This window comes from Notolepis coatsorum (assembly GCF_963971535.1).
Source record: "Notolepis coatsorum genome assembly, chromosome: 4".
Taxonomy (NCBI): domain Eukaryota; kingdom Metazoa; phylum Chordata; class Actinopteri; order Aulopiformes; family Paralepididae; genus Notolepis; species Notolepis coatsorum.
The window spans coordinates 163,329,935-163,352,842 of NC_140168.1; the positions used below are offsets into that span (position 1 = coordinate 163,329,935).

Genomic DNA, 22,908 nt, shown 5'->3' on the forward strand with positions numbered 1-22,908 from the left:
TTTGGCCCGATCCATAGATGTGCGACTCGGCCATAATAAGGTCATTTATAGGCCTGATATTCTATATTCTATATAATCAGATTTCAAATTGCATGTGTCCGGATGGCAGAATTCAGTACTGTATCTACAAAACCTTCTGTTTAATCATCTTCCCTTTATTAATTTGCTTAGATTTTTTTGTACACGTGATCTCAAGAAGGTGCTGAATGAGCTCTGTTTCAATTTTTCATGTCTGGTAAATTTTAGCATGGGGTTATTTACCGTCAAAGATGTTTTAATAAAATTGATATTTTCCTTTGATTGATTACAATTTACTCAAGCCTAGTAACGGACACAATATGTCTGACACTGGGAATACATTCCCTGAGATCCATAGATGTCCCTAGATACCAATAACATGCAAATGGGCCTTGTAGAAGTAGAGCAATCTTCCATTTACTTGTATGTATTTTTAGGCGGGTTTTCAGAAAATAGGGCTAGGGTTTAAGAGGTTAAACAGACAGTTTTCTGTACAATGAAAATCTTACTTTGCTAGTCCACCCTTCACACAGATCACACAATACTTAACTAAAAATGAACAATTTCAATACAAGCAAATGCAAAAAAATAGAGATATTTTTGGTGTTGTGTTGTGTCCCTCAGGGAGCAGATCCTGCGGGTGAAGGAGGACGAGAATGTGCCCTTCCTCCTGGTGGGGAACAAGTCGGACCTGGAAGACCGGCGGCAGGTCAGCGGAGACGAGGCCAAGGGCCGCGCCGACCAGTGGGGGGTCAGTTACGTGGAGACCTCGGCCAAGACCAGGGCCAACGTGGACAAGGTAGGAGGACTGGGCCGACTCCATGACCACTAATGCACTAAATGTATGACTTGATAGAAGGTAGCACGTTCAGTGTTGGACTAAATTGGTTCCCAAAGTCGGGGTCGCGACCCAAAGGTGGGCCGCGAGATGATTTAAAAAAAAAAAAAAAAAAAAATTGTCAGGCCACTGAACTTAGAAGCAGGCCAGGACAGTGTTTCTAGTTGTATTCTAAAATTCTATTCTATTGTATTCTAAAATGTGACTATATGGTTTTATATTAACTTAATAAATAAACAAAAACGAAAAATCTACTTATTTCAACGAACATTTCAAACTAAATAACAGATTATGCACATAAAACGCTGAAAACAACCGAAGCAACAATAGTATTTTAATGAGGCTATTATTATTATCATTATTATTTTGCAACAAGTTAGCCCTCTCATAAATAGCACATATAAATGAATAACTAACTTGAACTAACTTAATAGGATTGAAGTGATATTTGGCTTAAAAAATCGGTCACCTGGCAGAAAAAAAAAGCCTGACGATGTGCATTGGGCCGCGGCTCTCTGGCGCCTTATTTTCTGGGCCCTGGCCTGAAAAGTTTGGGAACCCCTGGACTAAAAGACTCCCAAGATGCAACACTGAACGGCACAGGAAGTCCTTCATTCCGACAGCCATCAGACTATAACGCATCACTGAGCACAGAGTGACCGTACAACTCTGGCATAATCTTCCTTTTTACATCGACATTTTACAATTTTACACTTATAACTGTACATTTTACTGTATATTTTTGGCTGTATATTTTAGAATGTATATACTTATATATATATAATGTATATTTTTTTTATTATAAATTAATCAATATTTTCTTTTGGGAGGGGGGAGCAATACTTTTAATCTGCACGTTTAATAATACACAAAATATTACTCTATTTTGGCTCGACTCACTAAAAAGAGCCGGTTCTTTTGGCTCGGCTCACTAAAAAGAGCCGGCTCTTTTGTTGCTCCTCCGATTTTTTGTTGCTTAAAGGGGAACTATCTTATAAATGGCCTTTTTCAGTGTTTAGCATTGTTTCCTAGCTATGTGGACTTATATTAATATGATCTATGTCTCTAATTCTCATATTGGCGCATTCTTCCAATTCTCCTCTCACAATATTCACCCTCACTGAACTGAGTCATCTGAAAATGTGATGATTTGTGATGTCAGAAAGACACCGCTGCATGTTAATGTTCAGGCGCCGGCGCCGCGGCGCAGTGGTTTAGGTGGCCAGGCTCAAAACGGCTCGAGATCTTGAGGTAGAAAAATGCTGTTTTTGAGTACTTGATTAGAAATACAAAACAATGAATTAAAAAAAATATATAATTACAGAGGTGTTCCATAAACTCACAGGAATTGTGTAAAAGTGCCCAAATAGTGAAAGAAATAGTAAAATAGTTCCCCTTTAAATGAATTTATTACAAAAATGAATGTAAAAGTATGTGTAAAATGAATTACTAATGTAAAAAAAACATACTTTATATCAAATGTTTATTATTTATATTTATTTACATACTCGACATGGAGCAGAGTGCTACAAAAAATAAACTGATCGGCTCCCGTCGGACCAATTTAGTTTGCGACCGACACATCACTAGCCCTTATGCAAGTGGGTTAGTGACCTTATGGATGTGTAGTAAAGAAGTAAATAATATGCCTGCACCTATCACCTGGTGAGGTGGTGATGATGTCATAATCCTTATTTAACCAGGCAAGTTATGGCGACAGCCTATAGGGGAGTGGTTGCAGGAGACTGCAGGGTTAAACACACACTTGCACCGTGGAGCTACCCAGTACGACCACAACCTTGTATGTTGGCTTGTGAATATGGTCCCAGTGGACCAGTTGGGAGTTAAGCACTTTAATGCTTGTTAAGAGCCCACTCAGCGTTCTCCTAGCTGGTCCAGGGATTTGAACAGACGACGTTCTGCGTACACGCTGGCTTGTCTAATCCCCAGGCTACTGTCAAACCACCATCCACACGCTGGCTTGTCTAATCCCCAGGCTACTGTCAAGCCACCATCCACACGCTGGTTTGGCTAATCCCCAGGCTACTGTCAAACCACCATCCACACCTGGGTCAAATTGATGTATGCAAATAATTCTCAGCATTTAGAATAGAAATACTTTATTCATCCCGAGGGAAATTTGGCACTACAGATCGCTCACAGTAAACATTTAGGTAGTCAAAAACTAAATCACGAAATAAGAATAAAGAATAAAATACGGTCCGGGATATACATTTTCTATGTTATGTGTATACATTCTAATGTAAAAGTCAATATACAGAAATATACAAATATAAGTGTACACTGTACAGTAAAAAGTGTGGAATTTACAGTGTCTATTTAAGAGTAAAGTAAAAGTCCAGGAAGATTTTATAGTACTGTCACCATGTGCTCAGTGATCAAATCAAATCAAAATCAAATTTATTTATAAGGCCCGACAACACACGTTAATGTCCCCATGGGCCGTACAGGTCTTCTTTAAACAAGTCAAGAAGAAAACAACAATAAGTCAAGAATAGAACAAGAACACCATAAGGTCCAAACATTTTTAGATGAATGCAAAAAATTTAAATAAAAAATTAAAGAATGCAAGCACTCCCAGACATACCCCACGCGAAGGTAAGGAAAAACTCACTAAAACCTAACAATAGGGAAAAAAGCTCCACAGGCAGTATGCAGGAGAGAAACCTTAGAAGGGCCATTCAAGGGGGGGATCTCCCTTCTTAGATGTTGGTGATAGTAGTGTTGCAGACGGCCAGTTGGTAAGCATGCACTCATGTGTGTAGTGAAACACAGATGAGTGCATGCAATAGCAACTGAACATTTTGAAAGATTAAAGATAAAGCAAATAGCGATAGCAACTGAACATTTTGAAAGATAGAGCTGATAGCGGATCTATTTGAGGCACAGGGGCGGCGCAAAGAGGGTCACGTCCTCCCCGTCTTAGTCATGGGACATTCAACACTCCGGTCATTGCTCAGGGACAGCCGGAGACAGGGAGATAGGGGGCGGCGCAGAGAGGGTTGCAAACTCCCCGACATCATCGCGGGACGTCCGGCACTCCGGTCACCACTACGAGACCTCCGGAGACAGGGGGGCACGCAGAGGGGGTCGCAACCTCCCGGCCTTCATCACGGGATGTCCGACACTCCGGTCAGCACTCCAGGACAGCAAGTCATAGGGCGACAGGGAGACGGGACAGGCGTTAGACAGCTCATGTGATTGTAGTGGGCGGACATAGCAATAGATACAAGTGGTAAGCATATATGTGAATGGAGTAGATATATGAAGTGAGCATATTATGTGAATAGAATAGAAGTACTTAACCCAGCAATGAAACCGCGTTGACTGTTAATCTGTTAACAGTCTGTTAATGCTGTTAATCAGTTGACAGGACCACGGACAGACAACGGTAAATAACTGATCCAAGGCCTCGGAGGTGCATGTAGAGCAGTCACTACGATCTTGGCCAAGACCCCGAGGCATCCATCACCTTAGTCAGCGCCAGGAGACGGGCACTCAGAGAGATGGGGGAGGGAGGGGGGGGAGGGAGGGGGGAAGAGTTAGAGAGTTCCCATGTTTGTGGTGCTGCAATAGAGCAGACATGTAGTACCCTGTAGTGCCATGTAGTACCCCGTAGTGCCATGTAATACCCTGTAGTGCCCTGTAGTACCCTGTAGTGCCATGTAGTACCCCGTAGTGCCCTGTAGTACCATGTAGTACCCCGTAGTGCCATGTAGTGCCACGCAGTACCATGTAGAGCCATGTAGTACCCCGTAGTGCCATGTAGTACCATGCAGTACCCCGTAGTACCATGCAGCACCCTGTACCCTAACTAAACTATCCTGTAGTAAACTACCCAGTAGTACCATGTAGTACCCTGTACCCTAACTAAACTAGACAGATTAATCTAAAGGTCAGTCCCCGACCAGGTGAGATCAGGGTAGGTTGAAGGAGAGAGAGAAAAGATGAGTCTTAAGCAGGGATTTAAAAGCTTCGACAGAGCAGGCGCACCTGACGACGGCTGATGCACCTGATGCGTTGGAGTCTGATGGCTGTCAGAATAAAGGACTTGTTTTAACTTGCTTTTAATACCAGATGAGTGGGGTTTGCACACAGGACAATACAACAAGAGCTAGATTATTATTGAGACTATTACTAGTCTATTTCTACTACTACTCTGCATTTATATGTTTATATGCTGTCTGGAGGAAGGCCCTCTTTCCATTGTTGACCTATAGGCCCATTTTCCCAGGGATTTGACAGATGTTTCATAACCCAGTTCATGTAACATGTAGACGACTCACACATCCTTCCCATAAATTGAGAGAAAGAAAATTAAAGAGGACGAACTGTGGGTTTTATTTATTATTTTTCCTTCTCCAGACAAGTTTGCTGGGAAGCGTAGATAAACACAACCGTCTTTATGTCCCCCCAAAGAGTAACGCCCTCTCACTGTCCATCAATCAAATGAAGAATACAAGGGGCATTCATGTCAAAGGTCCCCTATAGTTTTTTTTATTTATTATCTTTTTCCCCCCTCCTTTTTCCGATTTTTCTCCCATCCCACTGTTAGTCGTTATGCCAATTCCCAACCCCCTTCCTGGTTGTTGCGCACCCCCCCTACTGTTGGTCCGGGAGGCCGGAAACTGTCACATGCTTTCCTCTGACACATCCAGCCGGCAGCCAGCCTGGCAGCGCAGGCTCTCACTGGGAGAGTGTAACGTGTGGAAGGTCACACTACCTCCCTCCAGATCCTTCCCTCACTGAGCAGGCGCCCGGACCGAACTGTAGGAGTCGCTGTCCACAACGCTCAGGACCCACCCACCAGATTTCCCACCCCTAACACTGCCAATTGTGTTAGTATGAGCGACCAGCCAAGCTGGTAGGAACGCAGAGAGCTGGGCTCGAACCCAGCATCTCCAGCGTTGGTTGCGAGCGCCTTGCCCACTACACCACCTAGCCGCCAAAGGTCCCCTATAGTTAACTCCTTTGAATATACAGATCATTTGTGCAGAACTTTTCACATTCTTCCACTGGAGGGAGGGATTTATTGATCATTCTGATGGAAAAGCCACACCAAATAAATTGTTATTCAAACATAATTTTAGTGTTAAACACATGTGGAGGGGGTGTTTAACTTGCCAATGTAGCAGACTGGGGTTTGAACGTTCACATTGTTCTTTATGTGCTAGCAATATATTACACAAGCTCATGAAACCATCGTCTAATTAAAAAGAAACTGACGAATCATCTGAAAATGAAGTGGCTATATTCTTAATTTCTGAAAAGAGGACCTGGAGGACATGTAGGGTTTTTCATCTGACAATAACCACATTTTCCAAGAGTAATGGACTCCTCCATTGTCCTCCTTTATGGACACAGGCTTGCTATGAAGGTTTGGAAAGTACAGACAAATAATTTGATCATGGGCTTGGGCGCCATCGAGCTGCGAGTACCCAGAAGAGCAGCACACAGTTTTATTTGTATTTATTTTTTACCCATGGACAGTGGACATTAATGAACATCTTCAGTTTCCACATCAATGTAAATGTGCCAGAATTAGCTAATTAGCCACCGGTAGTTTCGATCTGTAGTCCCTGCCTAACATGCATGTCTTTATGGTGTGAGAGGAAACTGGAGTACCCAGAGGAAACCCACGCGAACACAGGGAGAACATGCAAACTCCACACAGAAAGGCCCCCTGCTGAGGTTTGAACCCAGGACCTTCTTGCTATGAGGCAGCAGTGCTAACCACTGCCACATGCACTGCACCTTAACACTTTGAGTGCCACGCATATTGCTTATCCTTACCCCTAGAATGCCAGCCTCATAATCGTTTCACTATGTTTGCGAAGCTGTGTGTGTGTTCTGTATTACAGCTGTGGAGGCATGATGTGGCTCATTTTGACAAACATTACTTGTAGTGCAAGATGGGAATAATAGTTTGTTTCCACACGCTGTAGTTTGTAGTTTATTACACGCTAAACATTGCGCATTTCCAAGATAATCCAGTATTTTTTCATAGATTGAGAGATAAAACGTGTTATGTGCAATAAGCCCAAACCATTCTGGCTGATCCCATGAAACGCCAAATACTCCCAAATCAAAAGGTATGACATGTATATATGTACCATCACAAAATCATCAAGGGGGGGTGGGGGGTCGTTTTAACTCAGAACTGTGATCGTGTTTGCAGACCATGTTTTTGGTCCGGTGAAACACAGAACTGTGATAGTTAGAAAAACACGTTTCAGATTCGGTAAAATAGACATAGAATGTACCTTATCTTATATCGATCCAAAAACATGTCGTTTATGGCACTCAACACATGTCGAGCTAAATGTCGTTTTTGGCACTGAATGTGTTAAGATGCACATACACTACACACAACACTTTCTGTAGAAATTTACTATTTTATTTGATCTTACCTCATTTTGATATCTTATTTATCGTACTACTACTACTTAGTTATTGGACACACACACCCTGCACCTTATAATCAGTGGTGCAGTGCTCAGGTTCCACCTCCTTTGAGCAGAAGCACGCACACGCACGCAAAATGTATTCCACAACTTTCACTCGACTCGTCGTGCTGTGCGCCAAGTACCTGGCTACTTGTCTTTGCATAACAATAGCATAGCAATAGCATAACAAAGAACGAGAAGAGCAAAACCAAAATACAAGCCCTGTACTTGGTGGGGGTTTGCTTGAGCTGTGGAACCTCTCACTATGTGACAAATGGTCCCGACTGGAAGGATGAGACATTGCTTAAGTTGTGCTTCAGAAGGAAACTGTCCTCCTCTGGAAGATAAGATTTTCAACAAAGGCAAATATTGATTAAATAGCTTTGATAAAGCATACTGTACCCATTGGTGGGGGCTTGCTTGACTGTTTTGAAACCACTCTGTTGTGAAACAAATTACAAGTTACATTTAGTTACATGTAGTTTATATTTACTTTTCTAGTTTACCGGTAAGTTAATTCAATTAAAGAAATTGTAACTATTACATTTAAAACTGTTTGTTTTTCCACCATATCTGTTGACAATATAATTTCTAATCTTTATATATTGAAGGTTACATCCTGCTACCTTTTTCAGCTTCTATATTTCAAGGCAATATTTACAAAAACTAAAACTAGTAATTTCCTATACAAACATGTTTCCTACTATTTATGCACATAATCATAATGCTGGTCGGAGCTGTTCTGTGCGCAGGCGAGGGAACATTTATGCGCATGCACGTGTCGTCATTAAATCACCACCGCTTATAATGTACATACACTGACTACACGCAAGACACTTTCTGTAAATAATTTACTTTCATCTTACCTCATTTTATATTTTATTTTGATGTTACTACTACCACCTATTGTTACCATTCTTGTATTTATTGATGTTTAACACTTTTGAGTGCCAGCCACGAGAAACCTCGTTAGTTCATGCCAACCGTTGAGTGCCAGGCGACGAAAAATCTAATTTTTAATCGTTATTTTTTTTATTAGCGATTTCCATTCATATTTCATCAATCTAGCCTCACGTTACCTCTGGGACTGGCTTTGAGCTCGAACAGGGAAAATACCACCCCCTATCGTCTCTCCGGATGGTATTGCACCCATTGGGAATGGACTGAATGAAATGGATGGTAAAAAAAGACTCCGGATTCCACATTTTACTTATCAGGCATGTCACCAGATACGATCCCAGTCATTGCCCACCCTCAGAACAGCGTGGAATATGTCTTTCGACCACCCAGCGTTGGATCAATAAACGCGATCAATATTTGGAATGGGGATCAGGAATTGGAATAATCTTTTTGGAGAACATCTGATCTGAGGTAAGAATCAATTTTACCAGTCTTGGGATAATGAGCTTTTTTCACCTATATATCAGCGTGTCCCATATGTGTGTGTGGCTGTGAGTGTGTGTTGATCAGGAAATAAGAGAATCGATTTTTCAGCCCGCTTCTGTAGCGTGCATAAGTACACATGTACTATCGATAATTTAGCCTTTATTTGAAAACGATTCATAAATAGGCCGAAAAATGACAACGTGTTTAGTGTATTCCAGTAAAGCGCGATTCCTGCAGAATCTTTTTTTTTCTGAAAGTTTAAAAGAGCGTTTTTCAAAATGGTATAAAACAGAAATGAACAGATTTAAAAAAAAAAAAAAAAAAAAAACGTTTCGACAATGTTGACTGCAAACACGTCATTGATAAGCGATGGCCGTATTAGACACAGCCATAATTTAAGATATAGTTTATGCGTTCGCAAAATCTGATCGCTCTCCCATTGACTACAGCAGGGGTTCCCAAACTTTTCAGGCCAGGGCCCAGAAAATAAGGCGTCAGAGAGCCGCGGCCCAATGCACATCGTCAGGCTTTTTTTTTTCTTTTTTTTTGCCAGGCGACCGATTTTTTAAGCCAAATATCACTTCAATCCTATTAAGTTAGTTCAAGTTAGTTATTCATTTATATGTGCTATTTATGAGAGGGCTAACTTGTTGCAAAATAATAATGATAATAATAATAGCCTCATTAAAATACTATTGTTGCTTCGGTTGTTTTCAGCGTTTTATGTGCATAATCTGTTATTTAGTTTGAAATGTTCGTTGAAATAAGTCGATTTTTCGTTTTTGTTTATTTATTAAGTTAATATAAAACCATATAGTCACATTTTAGAATACAATAGAATAGAATTTTAGAATACAACTAGAAACACTGTCCTGGTCTGCTTCTAAGTTCAGTGGCCTGACAAAAAAAAATTAAAAGAAAAAAAAAATAAAGAAAAATATATATTTTTTTTAAATCATCTCGCGGCCCACCCGTGGCTGTTCGCGGCCCACCTTTGGGTCGCGACCCCGACTTTGGGAACCACTGGACTACAGCACAGGCACTCAAGCGCTATCTTTAGCTCCCCCTGCTGGCACGGAAAGTGTTAATTGTGCTCTGTTGAGTCTGAGCTCGAAACAATAATTTCATTACCTGCAATGTCTCCTGTATTTGACTAATAAAGAACTTGAGGTGCTTGGATGGCCCTGCCACCTCAGCAGGTGCTTGAATGGCCCTGCCGCCTGACTCCTTTGCATTTTCTCCATGTGTCCATTTCCTCCGGTTACTTCCTACACCATAAAAGACGGGCATGCCAGTACTCCTGCCGTTGTCCTTGAGGTTAAATACAGAGGATACATTCCGGGTAAATTATGTACTTGACAAATAAAAGTTTCATTCCTACCTTTCCTTAAGTGGAGTTAGTGGGAATGTGCTTGTAGATTTGTTCCCACCTGAGCTTCCATTACCAGGACCTGGAAGCAGAGCAGGCTACAGCATATTCAGCCTACTTCTTAGCCGTTGCTTCCACTTACAGATGGTGTAAGTGGAACCAGATGGTGACAGTTTCCAGACCTCTGGACTCTGATACCTCTGATGGTTTGCCTCTATGTTAACCTATTGTATGCATGTGAAGAAATAAACTAAAATAAACTCTCTACCCGCAGGTGTTCTTCGACCTGATGCGCGAGATCAGGGCCCGCAAGATGGAGGACGGGAAAGAGAAGAACGGGAAGAAGAAAAGGAAAAGCCTGGCGAAAAGAATCAGAGAACGCTGCTGTATTTTATAATGGAAGCGGGTGACCAGTCCCCACCACCGTTGTTAACATGACGACTCCAAATAAACCCCCCTCCCTTTCTCCTCCTTCCCATGTCTCCACCCTGCCCACCAATCATCTGGCTTCTACTCGCTCCCCAGATCCCGCGGCCCTGCGCTGCTCTGTGCCTACTGTACATGCGGTACGCAAGGTTTGGATCAACGCAGACAAGACGGTGATCTTCTCTCTCCACCAGACAATAAGGTGCAAATGCCCCACTTTTAAAAGACTTGTTAAAAAGATCTCACATTTAAACGTGGACCTTAGGTATGAGTTGAGCTTTTTTTTTTTTTGCTTCTCCTAATTAATCCATGCCATGTTGGCAAACATGGAACAGAAAGTGCATTGCTGTGGGCAGGTTTATGTGTTTGTTCTTTTTTTTTAACGAGTAAGACAGGTAAATTCTGTATGTAGTTAACTTATTTATTTTCTTTCCAATTGAATGTCATAATTGCAACATGGCGATGGCTCCCATCTTTTCACAAAGCACACCAACTACATTCGCTAAAGTTTCCCCCCCCCCCCCTGAAGCATGAGCACTCATGCTTTTTCATAATGCAGCAATGCATCGTTTAAAGGAACACGCCAAACCAGTTTCCTCTCTGTGCATTCAGTTGAAAGCTATCTGGCGGCACTGTCCTCTTCCATTAATTGTGCTAAGCTAGGCTAACATGCAGCCAGATAGCTTTCTACTGGACAGATGGGAAACTGGTATCTATCTTCTTGTCTCTCTCTGGAGAAGACTAAGCTAATTTCCCAAAATGTTGGCGTTCCTTTTAAACATGGACTAAAAAAATTAAAAATAAATCCTGACATGGCAACCAACAACACAGTACTTCGCAGTGTCAATGAAATACTCAATTTCATATTTTTAAATGTATCAACACCTTACAAATACTTGCAGACCTAAATGTGAAATTAGGACATGGAAACGTATTGGTATGCGTGAGGCAACATAAAATATTTTTAGGAATATTATTCTAGAATATTTCTAGAATCGAGGAAAGGTTTTATTAGTCGTAATGCCACAATGTTTCTACCCACGTTGCCCGATCCGCCTATTGGCAGTTAAAAGGGGTTAAGCACAGTTACTCGAGCCAAACTCTCTACCACAGGACAAAATTGTCACAATGATTTGCCGAAGAGCGAGTAACTAGTTGTCAATTCCATTTTCATTGACCTTGTTTGTTCTACATTTAACAATAACCTTGTATTGTGAAATTATAACACCAAGTTGTCATCAATGGAACTGGCATTCTAACTGTTTCTTGTCAACAGAAAATAATCCAAAAATTGTATTGCATCTTCATTTGCCACCTGCAAGCGCAGATCCAAGATGCATCGAGTCGAAACGCATTTCCCTCTCTTGACATGTCAAATGTGCTAAATAGGGTGCGTTTTGGGATTTTTATGGCACACGTTATGTATAGATGAAAACGCCTCGTCTTCACGTCAGATCATGCGGTTTGACTGAACTCATTGGTCCATACGTTTTGCCTGATGTGCCAATTGAAAAAGAACTAAAGGGTCTTACTTGAACAGATGTTTTAAAAAAAAATAAAAAATAGATGCTATTTATAATTTCATACTTTCTTTGTTGGTTGTGAATTTCAAAGGATGCTATTAATGTTGTGCATACGAGAGACGCATTTGACGTGTGTTTGTTCTAGTAGCATTACTACTTCATGCCTGTTCTAGAACCACTACTTCATGTTTGTTCTAGTATCACTATTACTCAAGCAGCACTACTACTGGAGCACAGAGTTCTAGTAGCACCATCACACTAACGCTTCAGGTTAACCGCTGCTCATTAACAACCCTGGATACTACTTACCACGGGGAACTTATAAGGGACACAAAACCGTACTGGCGCAGCAGTGTGCTCATGTGTGGGTTTGGGTTCATACGCTGAAGTGTATGTCCCTGAAAAGCGATGGCTTGTACAGGCTTAATAAAGTCATCCTGCATCGTTTACTAGTTTTTTTTCACTCTACTTTAAATTGACATAACTTAAGTTATTCTTTTAGCACTTTTCCATTATGTAACCATTACCATTGTGTGGATTTGTTTGCAAGTGTGGAATTGGTTACCAAGGAGCAATGACGCTAAAATGGATCCTGAAGTCCGCCGACAGCTGAAGTTCTGTAGGACCAACGCTGCTAATCGACTACTACGACTAACCGACCTGAGAAATAAATAAATAAAGTTGAATTGTGATTTCAAACCAAAAGCCTGCAGCCTGTTTTTTTTATGGATATTAGTTCCTCCGTCCTAACCTGCCCTTCTGGCTGAGAGCGGTCATCTCAATTCCTCTTTCCTCCAGCAACATGACACTTGTTTCAGCGTTCAACTGTGTCAGTCAGATTCTCCTGATAGGAGTACAGCATTCAACTGTTAAATTAACACCAGCCAAGCGCCAATGGCGTGTAGATTTCCTCTTTGGCTGGTAAATTACAGAGGCTACTCAGCCACTCTGGCATGTAAAAAAAGATTGGGAGCCATGAGCATTATGAGAGTATTATGTAAGGGATAATGTATAGCTACGAGGTCATTGTCGCAAAATAATTGACCGACACGGAGTTTAGAATACCGAGGCGCCTCGCCGAGGTGTTCTAAATTACACCATCGACAAGATGAGATCAAATGCAGACAGTTGTTCTGTGGCTCTGTCAGCCCAAATAAAGTTATTATCGCCGGCAGCCGGCAGGTGTGTCTGATTGCACTGATGCAGTGTGTGTGTCAGTGGGCTTGATTGCTCCAGCTGCGAACAGCGGTCATTATTGCTCGGTTGCCCCTGGCAGCGGTCAGTTATCGAGTAATAACGGACCGCTGCTGAGCGCTATTGACATTGACAATCAAGCATTTCGGCGAATGTTAAAACGCCATGTAATAAATAGTAATAATACACATGGCGATATACTAAAAAGCTATTTATCATTTTTGGCTGGTAAAAAGTTAGATTCTCCTGATAGGAGTACAGCATTCAACTGTGTCCGTTAGATTCTCCTGATGAGAGTAAAGCACAATTAGGACTTGGTTGTATTGTATTACTAATGTACATAGTGTTCTGAGGAAAGGGGGCATGCCAGTAGACTCAGTAGGCCTAGTAATGCATCCAAGTGTTTGACCAGAATACATGAGGTACATTCACTAAAGGGTCTAAGGTAAGGGGGGCTCCAGTAGCTCACCGCATATCTCGGCGCTATTTCTGCGTCGGGGAAAACCGTGCTGCGTCACGGATCTGGTGGATTCGGAGTTCGATTCCCTGTTATAAGACCTTTATAAGGTATTTGTAGATAATGAACTAATCATGAACAAATCATTATATACATTTGTAAATTATTATTAAATCATTTATAACTATGTATAAAATTTACAAATTAGTTCTACATTTATAACTATCAACATTGTTTGTACTTGATTTTTTCATCATTAAATAATGTTTAATGTGTAGTAACACATTTGTAGATGCTTTGAAAAATGGATATGAAAAAACAACTATACCTCCATTTATTTGTTCATGTTCAACAAATGATTGTTTAAGACATTCATAAAACATCTATAAATCATTTGCAGATGCTATTGTGTGTCCTAATCTAAAGTGAAGCCTATTCATCATTAACAAATGTCTAATGACTTTTATGAATACACACGAAGCAATTACCAGACTTGTCTTTTCATGTTTAATGTTCTCTTAACCACCCGTAGATCTAATTTCAAGTCTAGGGGGGGACGTGCTTTTGCGGTCGCAGCCCCTGACCTCTGGAACAGCATCCCCATGTCCATTAAATCTGCCCCCTCCATTGAGTCTTTTAAATCGAAACTCAAAACCCACCTATATCGCCTGGCCTTCCCTGACTCACTTTGACTCTTGCCTTGCTTGTAGACGTGTTCCGTTTTTCTTTGTCTATCCGTTGGTTGTTTTTTCTGTTTATTCTATACTTTTCTTTGTTCTTAGCTATGTGAAGCACTTTGGTTGACAAGAGTCATGTCTAAATGTGCTATATAAATACATTTGATTGATTGATTGTGAAAAACATGATAATTGAGTGTCCCTGTCCTTTACAGTTAGCTAGCTAGGATAACTGAAAATAACGTGAGACCTAGCTAGATAGCTAATGTTAGCTGGAGTTTTAACTATCTCACCCATTAATTAAGGGTATACCATTACTAAACAGTGGCTTTTATGCTATACTTACCACTGTATTTCTTTATTTTATCCTCGTCTTTTTTCTGCTCCAGGATGGATAAATCCTCTTCATTTTGCTTGTTTATTATACTAACGTTAGCTAGCAAAGTGCGTGAAAGCCACAAGGGACACATTACAAATTAAAAATACCAATTCCACAAACATTTCAATATCAGGATTCAAGTGTGTCAGAGCATTGTTCAACTTACCATAAAACTTAAAAGCAGTGACTCCAATTAACTAAATTTGCCTTCTTGTCCTTGATGAAATAGTTCTTCTCAGACTGTCTGTCGTTGCACTTGCGATTTTAACTGAAGCAGTTCAAATGAGCTGCTTGGCTACAATGGTTGTCAATAATTTCGCCATCAGCTGTGACTGGTCAGTTCAGAAGAACCCACATTGAACTTGAGGTTATGTATCCTTCCGTTACCGTTAGTCCCCTGTGTAACTAACCAGCATTATGCATTATTTATTATTAATTTGAGGCATATACATATCTTCTGTATATTGCTATACAGGCATGTATAGCAACCTATAATTGACTCTTTGATGTCCGGCTCTGACCTTTTTTGATTGATTGAAAACTTTATTAACAGATTGCAGAATGAGTACAATACAGTACAGCTCAATACACACAATTGTTAAGGGGATGCAGACCAGAGAGACTTTAGTCTGGTTTACATCAGGGTCCCCCATTTTCAATTCATAATGACATTTATGACATACACGACAACTATGGATGCTCGATATTGGCTTTTTTACCTATACAGATATTGTCCAACTCTTAATTTCCGATACCGATATCAACCGATACCGATATATGCAGGGTTCCCCCCCCCCCAAAAATGGAATAATTTCAGGTCATTAACATTACATATCTCTTGTGGAATTAACACAACATTATGCATACTTTTGACATAAAATCTGAATTTGTTCTTACCTGCCTGGGTAAATAAAGGTTAGAAATGTAAAAAATATATATATATTTTTTGAAAACCGATAGATATTTTCCGATATCACATTTTTATGCCGATATCGGCCGATAATATCGGACATCCCTAACGACAACATACAGATATATCATGACATTTATGACACAGATATACAGTACTGTTACATTTGTGACATACACGATATGCAAATATACAGTACTGTTAAACAGAGATCCTAACAGAAAATATAACAGAAAATATATACATATGAGGGGGAGGAAACTGTACATTATTTGGGAGGGGGGGGGGTTAGACATTTACGGGGGCCAGGTGCTCTTTGTCTTTCTTTGAGAGTGGTTTTGAAGGTGGGATTCAATTTTTTTTTTACGGCTGTGGGTAGGGCGTTCCACATTGATGTGGCATAATTGCGAAACGTGTTTAGTCCCTTGTTTGAGCCAAATCTGGGTTGAACATGAAAGCAGTGAGGTAAGTTTGTCTTCTTGAAGTTGTTCTGAATCTGCAGTGCACCCGGCTTCTCAGTCTCTCGTCGTTGCACTTCCAAATTGCAATCAGCGCTGGAGTTGTCGAGGGTTGCTTCTTGAAGCAGTCAAAATGAGCTCCTTGGCTACACCTACAATGGTTGTCAGTCAATCATTTCGACATCAGCTGTGACCGGTTCAGAAGAACCCACATTTAACTTGAGGTTATGTATCCTTTATTCCTTCCGCGCAGACAAATTATAGTCCCCTGTGTAACTACTGTAACCAGAGTGCTACGGACTGGTTTAAATTTGCATCAGCTTGCACCATTATGGGCAGGGGCACAATGGGGGTATGGTATCGGTAATCGTATATGCTAAATATGACTGTTACAAAATTGTTTAGAAAACAGACCCTGAAACTATGCAGCTGTATAAACAGCCACCAAAAGGAGATGTTAGTTGTCTGCAAAGACAGCAGATGGGTTTTGTTGATAAGAGGGCCGTAAATAACTAAAGCTTAGTAGAATACAGTCGACTGTGGCCAAAACCGGCAGGTCGTAACACGATTCTGTTATCTGGTAAAAGCCTAACGATAGCGTGCATATTTGCATACCAAGCAGCTGAAACTCAGGGCCTGGGAAACCTATTTCACTACAGGATGTTATCTTGTGTCAGGATCCAACAGCAGCTGTGAGAACCAGCAGACCACATTTAGTATTTTAGAGGCTGTCCTTTGGGCAGAGAACTGTTTGATTACAAGCCATATCTGGTTAAACTTAGACAATAACCAATGCTAATAAATAGTAGGACTGTTAGCTTGTCCATCTGAATGGTATCGAATGGAAGGATACCAAACACTTGGTTTATACTACAAATATAACGAATTATTATCATTTATCATTTAGTATAATTTGATACAGTAAATAAGAAGGGCTGAAGCAATACTCTAGTAAGTAACTGTTTCACAATTTCCTAATACAAGTAATAAGAAAGGGCATGTTACATCATGTGACAAAACGGTTACATTAACTCAGAGGGTTTTCCTATTTCATGGTACATTCCAAAGAAGGTTTCAGAAATGCTGGTTAGCTGGGTAATATTCTTTAACCCAGGTTTTAGCTTTGAATCAACAGTACAAAGATTAAGGAAAGAATCTGTGCATTGGTCTTTAAGAGTTAGAGACTAATCTAGAGGGAGGATCTTTGTGCTGAAAACACAGGCCAGAGACGGGCTCTGGCGTGTGTTGATTGGCTGAGGGTGTGTGTCCATTTTGATGACACGATGAGTAGGGGGGCGGGCCTGAAAGGTTTAAATGCTCGTGCCCCGGCAGAGGGAGGAGTCTGGGGGAGGAGAGAGGGAGAAAGAGGACTGAACTGTGGTGGGTGGAGGAAGTGGGACCAAGCCAGGTGATTATATGCTCCGACTCGGCTGCTGCACTGATGGCTCTGAGTGCAGGTGGGTCTAAAGCTCGCCCTGATCTCATTCAGGAAATAATGTTGGTTTTATATAGGATTGCGAAGGCAGGCTGGTCAGTGGAGTTTTGTTGGTTCCCGGGGCACGCTGGGATTGCGGGGAATGAGATGGCTGACTCCCTTGCCAAACAGAGCCTGGGAAGGGAGGAAGAGATAGGCATTTCAATGGGAAGAGTAGAACTCAGAGAAAAGATAAAGAAAGGAGTTGAGGCTGAGTGGGAAAGGGGGACCAAGGGAAGGCACTATTTCTCTCTGCAGCCTCGGGTCAAAATCAAGGTGGATGGATATGGGTCGAGGAGTGATAGGGTGAAGATGTGTAGACTGAGGCTGGGACACTGTGGGTTGAACAGTACCTTGTGCATTGTGGGCAAACATCCAGATGGGGTGTGTGAATGTGGAGAGACTGAAACTGTCGGGCATGTCTTCCTAAAATGTGAAAGGTATAGGAAAGAGAGGGAAATCTTTTATAAAAGTCTGGTAGAGTTGGGAGTCTCTTCCTTCTCTCTTAAATCATTCTTTGGCATGGATAATGAGAACCACCAGCTGATCAGAGGCAGTGCTGACATTTCTGCATGCTTCAGAGTTGTACCAGAGGATATAGCGTTAGTGTATGTATTAGTATTGGACAGGCAAGAGGAACAGAGAAGAAGGAGAAAGTGTGAGTTGAAGAGGCCTAAAGATGGCACACCACTAGTGTAGTATAAGAACTGAGGAGGGAAGAAATACGCCAAGAAAGAAGAAGAAGAGACCATCAAAAGAAGTGCGGAGGGCAGTAATACGCCACGATGAGTCTACACTGCCGGAAATTCTAAAGAAGAAGAAGAAGAAGAAGAGGGAGGACACACACACAACAGACAGAATGCAGACCGAACAAGATGAAGACGACCAGTAACTGAGCGCTGGTGAAGGCCCTCCGCTTCTCCATGTCAATCTGACTAACCTGCCATGCGAATTGCCAACGAAGACCAAACCTGCTGAAATAATGCTTTTGTAAACACTGGAAACCAATCCAGAGGAAGAGTGTATTCAGAGAGCTTTTGAGACAACCACCTTCAGGGAATCTCTTAAATAAAGCGACAGAAATACCACTCTAACTTGCTCGTGTGGACTCAGATTTCTTCTGCACCTCACACCTGCACAAGACCGGTGGTCGACCCAGACACGTAGCCACAGAATAAGCAGAGTACTGACCCATATATACGACAGGGGCACATACATTTAGTCATTTAGGGCAGGGGCACAATGGGGGCACATACATTTAGTCATTTAGCCGACGCTTTTATCCAAAGCGACAAGTCATCAGGACGGGCACAACTCTATCAGCTGAGTAACAATGTTCATCAAAGTGTTGAGTGCTACAGTGTAGGTTAGTATATTAGTGCATGATGACAGTAAGGTTAGTTAGGGTTATATTTTAATAAAAATAAATTAAAACTGGGGTGGCACCTCAGGGGCACCTGAGATTTCAGGGGGGGCACGTGCCCCTGGTGCCCCAGTGGTAAAATCGCCCCGACACTGGCCCACACACACCGGCCCACACCGGCCGCCGTACAGACCACGTAGCCTGGGAGATGACTGAAATCACTGCAAGAGCTAGTAGGCTATTTTTAAGCATCTTTCTGTGGCAATTTTCATTTTTACATCAAACTTTTTCAGCCCTACCCTACCAAAGTGGGCAGATCGGAGTGGACTAAATGGGCCAGTCGATCCCCCCCCCCCCCCCCATCAAAAATTGCCTAGTAGTAAAGTCATATTATACAATGGCATGCAAATTTCTTGATTCTGATGGACGTTGTTATTTCTCATAACACACTCCACGTGATCTCAGAACCCACCCACAACTAATAACTTTTTTCCCGAATCACTCTGTTCGTGTTTTTATGAATGAAACCAAGATGGCGGACAATAATCTTTATGAATGGATGTATTGATATCGTCATAACGACTCATTCAAAAACGATAGTCACGTGGAATGTGTTAGTTGCTTACACAATGTTGGATTATGTAATTGGTTGGTCATGACTCATTGTGAAACAAAATATAAATCGGGGGAAGTGTGTTGTTAGATGGCATTCGTTGTAGAACCTCCCTCTCCTTCAAAAGGACACTGTCATTTCACTATTAATAGAATTTTCAATCAATCAAATAACAACCGCCAACTTCACTGTTAGATGGCATGCTTTGTAGCAACCTATGTATAGATGTAGCACTGTCTATCTGTATGTCATATGTTATGATGCATTGAAAATGGGGGACCCTGATGTAAACGAGACAAACGTCTTTCTCTGGTGTGCATCCCCTTAACAATTGTGTGTATTGAGCTGTACTGTATTGTACATATACCTCCCAGCCCTTCCCAGAGACAGTCGCATTTCTCTCCTCTCCCCAGGCTCCTCAAGGCCGTTCCTACCGCCGCCTCTACTGCTCCATGAAGCCAGACGCCGCTATGCTCTGTTTCGTGCCGGTTGCCGGACTATACTCAAATCAACTCGAAATGGATCTAATCAGTGGATTGCATACTTTCGTCAAGAAGCAGAATAAGGCTAATCCTCTCTGCCTCTTGGGACATCATAATCGGGCTACCAACTTGAAGACGTGGTAATTTTTGGATTATCGAAGCTTTTGGACTGCAAATTTGAGAGCAAAATAAAGAGGCTAGATCTATGATGATTGTACATGTCAAAATACTTCCCAAAGGTCAGTGAATACCACAACCACTACACCAGAGGAAGCTCAACAAATCATGTTAAACCCAGATTCGGCTCAAACAAGGGACTAAACACGTTTCGCAATTATGCCACAACAATGTGGAACGCCCTACCCAAAGCTGTAAAGGAATGTGAATCCCTGCCCACATTCAAAACCGCTCTTAAAGAGCACCTACGGAAGGCTGCAATTCGAAACTGGCCACCGTAAATGCCCAAAACCCCCACCACCTCCTAATAGACAGTCACCTCCCCACCGCATGTATATACCCTCCCCACCGTATGTATATTTCTCTCCCACCCACCCACCCCCTCCTAATGTACAGTCCCCTCCCCATCATATGTATATACTCTGTCAGGATCTAGGGGTAACAGTACTGTATATTTGAATACCGTTTATGTCACAAATGTATCAGTACTAAATACCTATATGTCCCTATGCCATAAATGTCATGTATGTTGTGTATGTCATAAATGTCTATATGAATTGAAAATGGGGGACCCTGATGGAAACAAGACAAACGTCTTTCTCAGGTCTGCATCCCCTTAACAATTGTGTGTATTGAGCCGTACTGTATTGTACCCATTCTGCAATCTGTTAAATAAAGTTCTCATTCATTCATTCATTCAATCAGAAGATTTTGGATCCGTTTACCGCACACGGGACCTACCAAAATGAACTGATTAAGACACTTGGACACTTGGACTAATGCATTCAGTCATTTGGACGGAGTTGTTAAAACTCACTCCACTCAAATCAATGGAGTTATATTTCACTCTACTCGAATCAAATTTAAAGTGACGTGGCTGGGAGAAATTGTTGCCAGTCAGTTCAGCCAAAACAAATTCCTGGACCAAGGTCAAACCAGGGAGCTGCTGGAGTCGAAGGCCCTTTGGGAGATGTGGCAAGTGGCCCCCCCCCCACCCCCAATCCCTATCAAATCCCCCCTCCCGCGTGTACGCCTGGCGCCTATGACGGCAGCCGACTCAGGAGCTGTAGAGAGCATCTTGACTGGAAACATCACTGCCTGGTATGGAAACAGCACGGCACAGGACAAGAAGGCCCTACAGAGAGTGGTGCGCTCAGCCGAGCGTACCACGGGTATTGCGCTACCTCCCCTGCAGGTTCTATACAACAAGGTGCAAATCCAGAGCCTGCAGAATAATGAAAGACCCCCACCACCCCAATAACAGCCTGTTCCAGCTGCTGAGGTCAGGCAGACGCCTGCGAACCCCAGCTACTAGGACGGAGAGGCTTAGGCTCAGCTTCTTCCCCCAGGCCATCAGAGCCTTGAACAATGAACATTGAGTGCCACAGAACACTGAACTATCCACACACAAGCACACACACGACACGCACGCTGTGCACGCCCACACACTAGCAGCCACTTTAACACGAGCGGGCACACACTCACGCCGCACACACGCACACTTATGGCCAAGAGGAAAGGCCACTTTAAATTAGTATAACAACAGGAACAGTGTATTGCACTACTAAAGCTACCTAGCATGTCCTATATGCTCTGTAAATACTATGTACAGATACCGAGATGTCACACCATGTTACCTGTTACCTGTTTATTGCACAATGTTTTTTTTTTTATTGGATTCTATTATATGTTGTACCACTGTATTGCACATCGTCGTGTGCAAGACCACCCGCATTTCATTGTATACTTGTATGCCGTGACAATTAGAACTCTTGACTTGACTTGACTAGTACGCGTGCTGGAGGGGGGGAGCCTAAGACTGTCTCATCACCAAAGTCCTATCCCCCAAATCCCTGCCCCTCCCGTTGACAATCTTTCCTCCCTCCCTCCCGCCTGGCGCAACGACACCCCGGTGTTGCTGCAGCCGACAATCGCATATGGTGTCTCAGGCATTCTGTAGTCGACATGTGTCAACAAATGTACATGCCTGTTTGAATTTATGTTGTGCCGTTGTTACTGTAAAAAATGTATGATTGTGATATGATGTTGTTAATGAGACGATGAGCTGTATGTGTATGTCACTGGAATTTCCCCAAAGGGGATCAATAAAGTACCTATCTATTGTACCCATTCTGCAATCTGTTAATACAATTTTCAATCAATCAATCAATCAAATAACAACCGCTAACTTCACTGTTAGATGGCATGCTTTGTAGCAACCTGCCTCTGCAAAAGGACACTGTCGCACAAAGCGATTTCACTGGATGTCCCAGACACAATGGAAGTATGGATATATTCGTAACGAATAATTAAAAAAAAAGATACCGTTAACTGGAATATGTTAGTTGCTTACACAATGTTGGATTATGTAATTGGTTGGTCATGACTCATTGTGAAATTAAATATAAATCGCGGGAAGTGTGCTGTTAGATGGCATTCGTTGTAGAACCGCTCTCCTTCAAAAGGACAGTCATTTCACTGTTAATAAAATGTTCAATCAATCAAATAACAACCGCTAACTTCACTGTTAGATGGCATGCTTTGTAGCAACCTATGTATAGATGTAGCACTGTATCTGTATGTCATATGTTATGATGCATTGAAAATGGGGGACCCTGATGTAAACAAGACGAAAGTATTTCTCTGGTCTGCATCCCCTTAACCAATTCTCTGCCACTACCGTGTTAAGGCGTGTTT

General features: G+C 41.9%; 1 protein-coding gene across 2 annotated transcripts in view; it reads left to right on the forward strand.

The window, feature by feature from the left end:
• LOC311227288 (ras-related protein Ral-A) overlaps positions 1-12,713 on the forward strand; it is a 62,949-nt gene extending 50,236 nt beyond the window's left edge. For both annotated transcript variants that reach the window (XM_084312885.1, XM_084312886.1), the window contains exons 4-5: positions 643-817; positions 10,353-12,713. In XM_084312885.1, coding sequence (XP_084169011.1) covers positions 643-817; positions 10,353-10,475 — 298 coding nt within the window. In that variant the 3' untranslated portion in view covers positions 10,476-12,713. The remainder of the gene's footprint in view (positions 1-642; positions 818-10,352) is intronic.
• Positions 12,714-22,908: the final 10,195 nt, after the last annotated feature.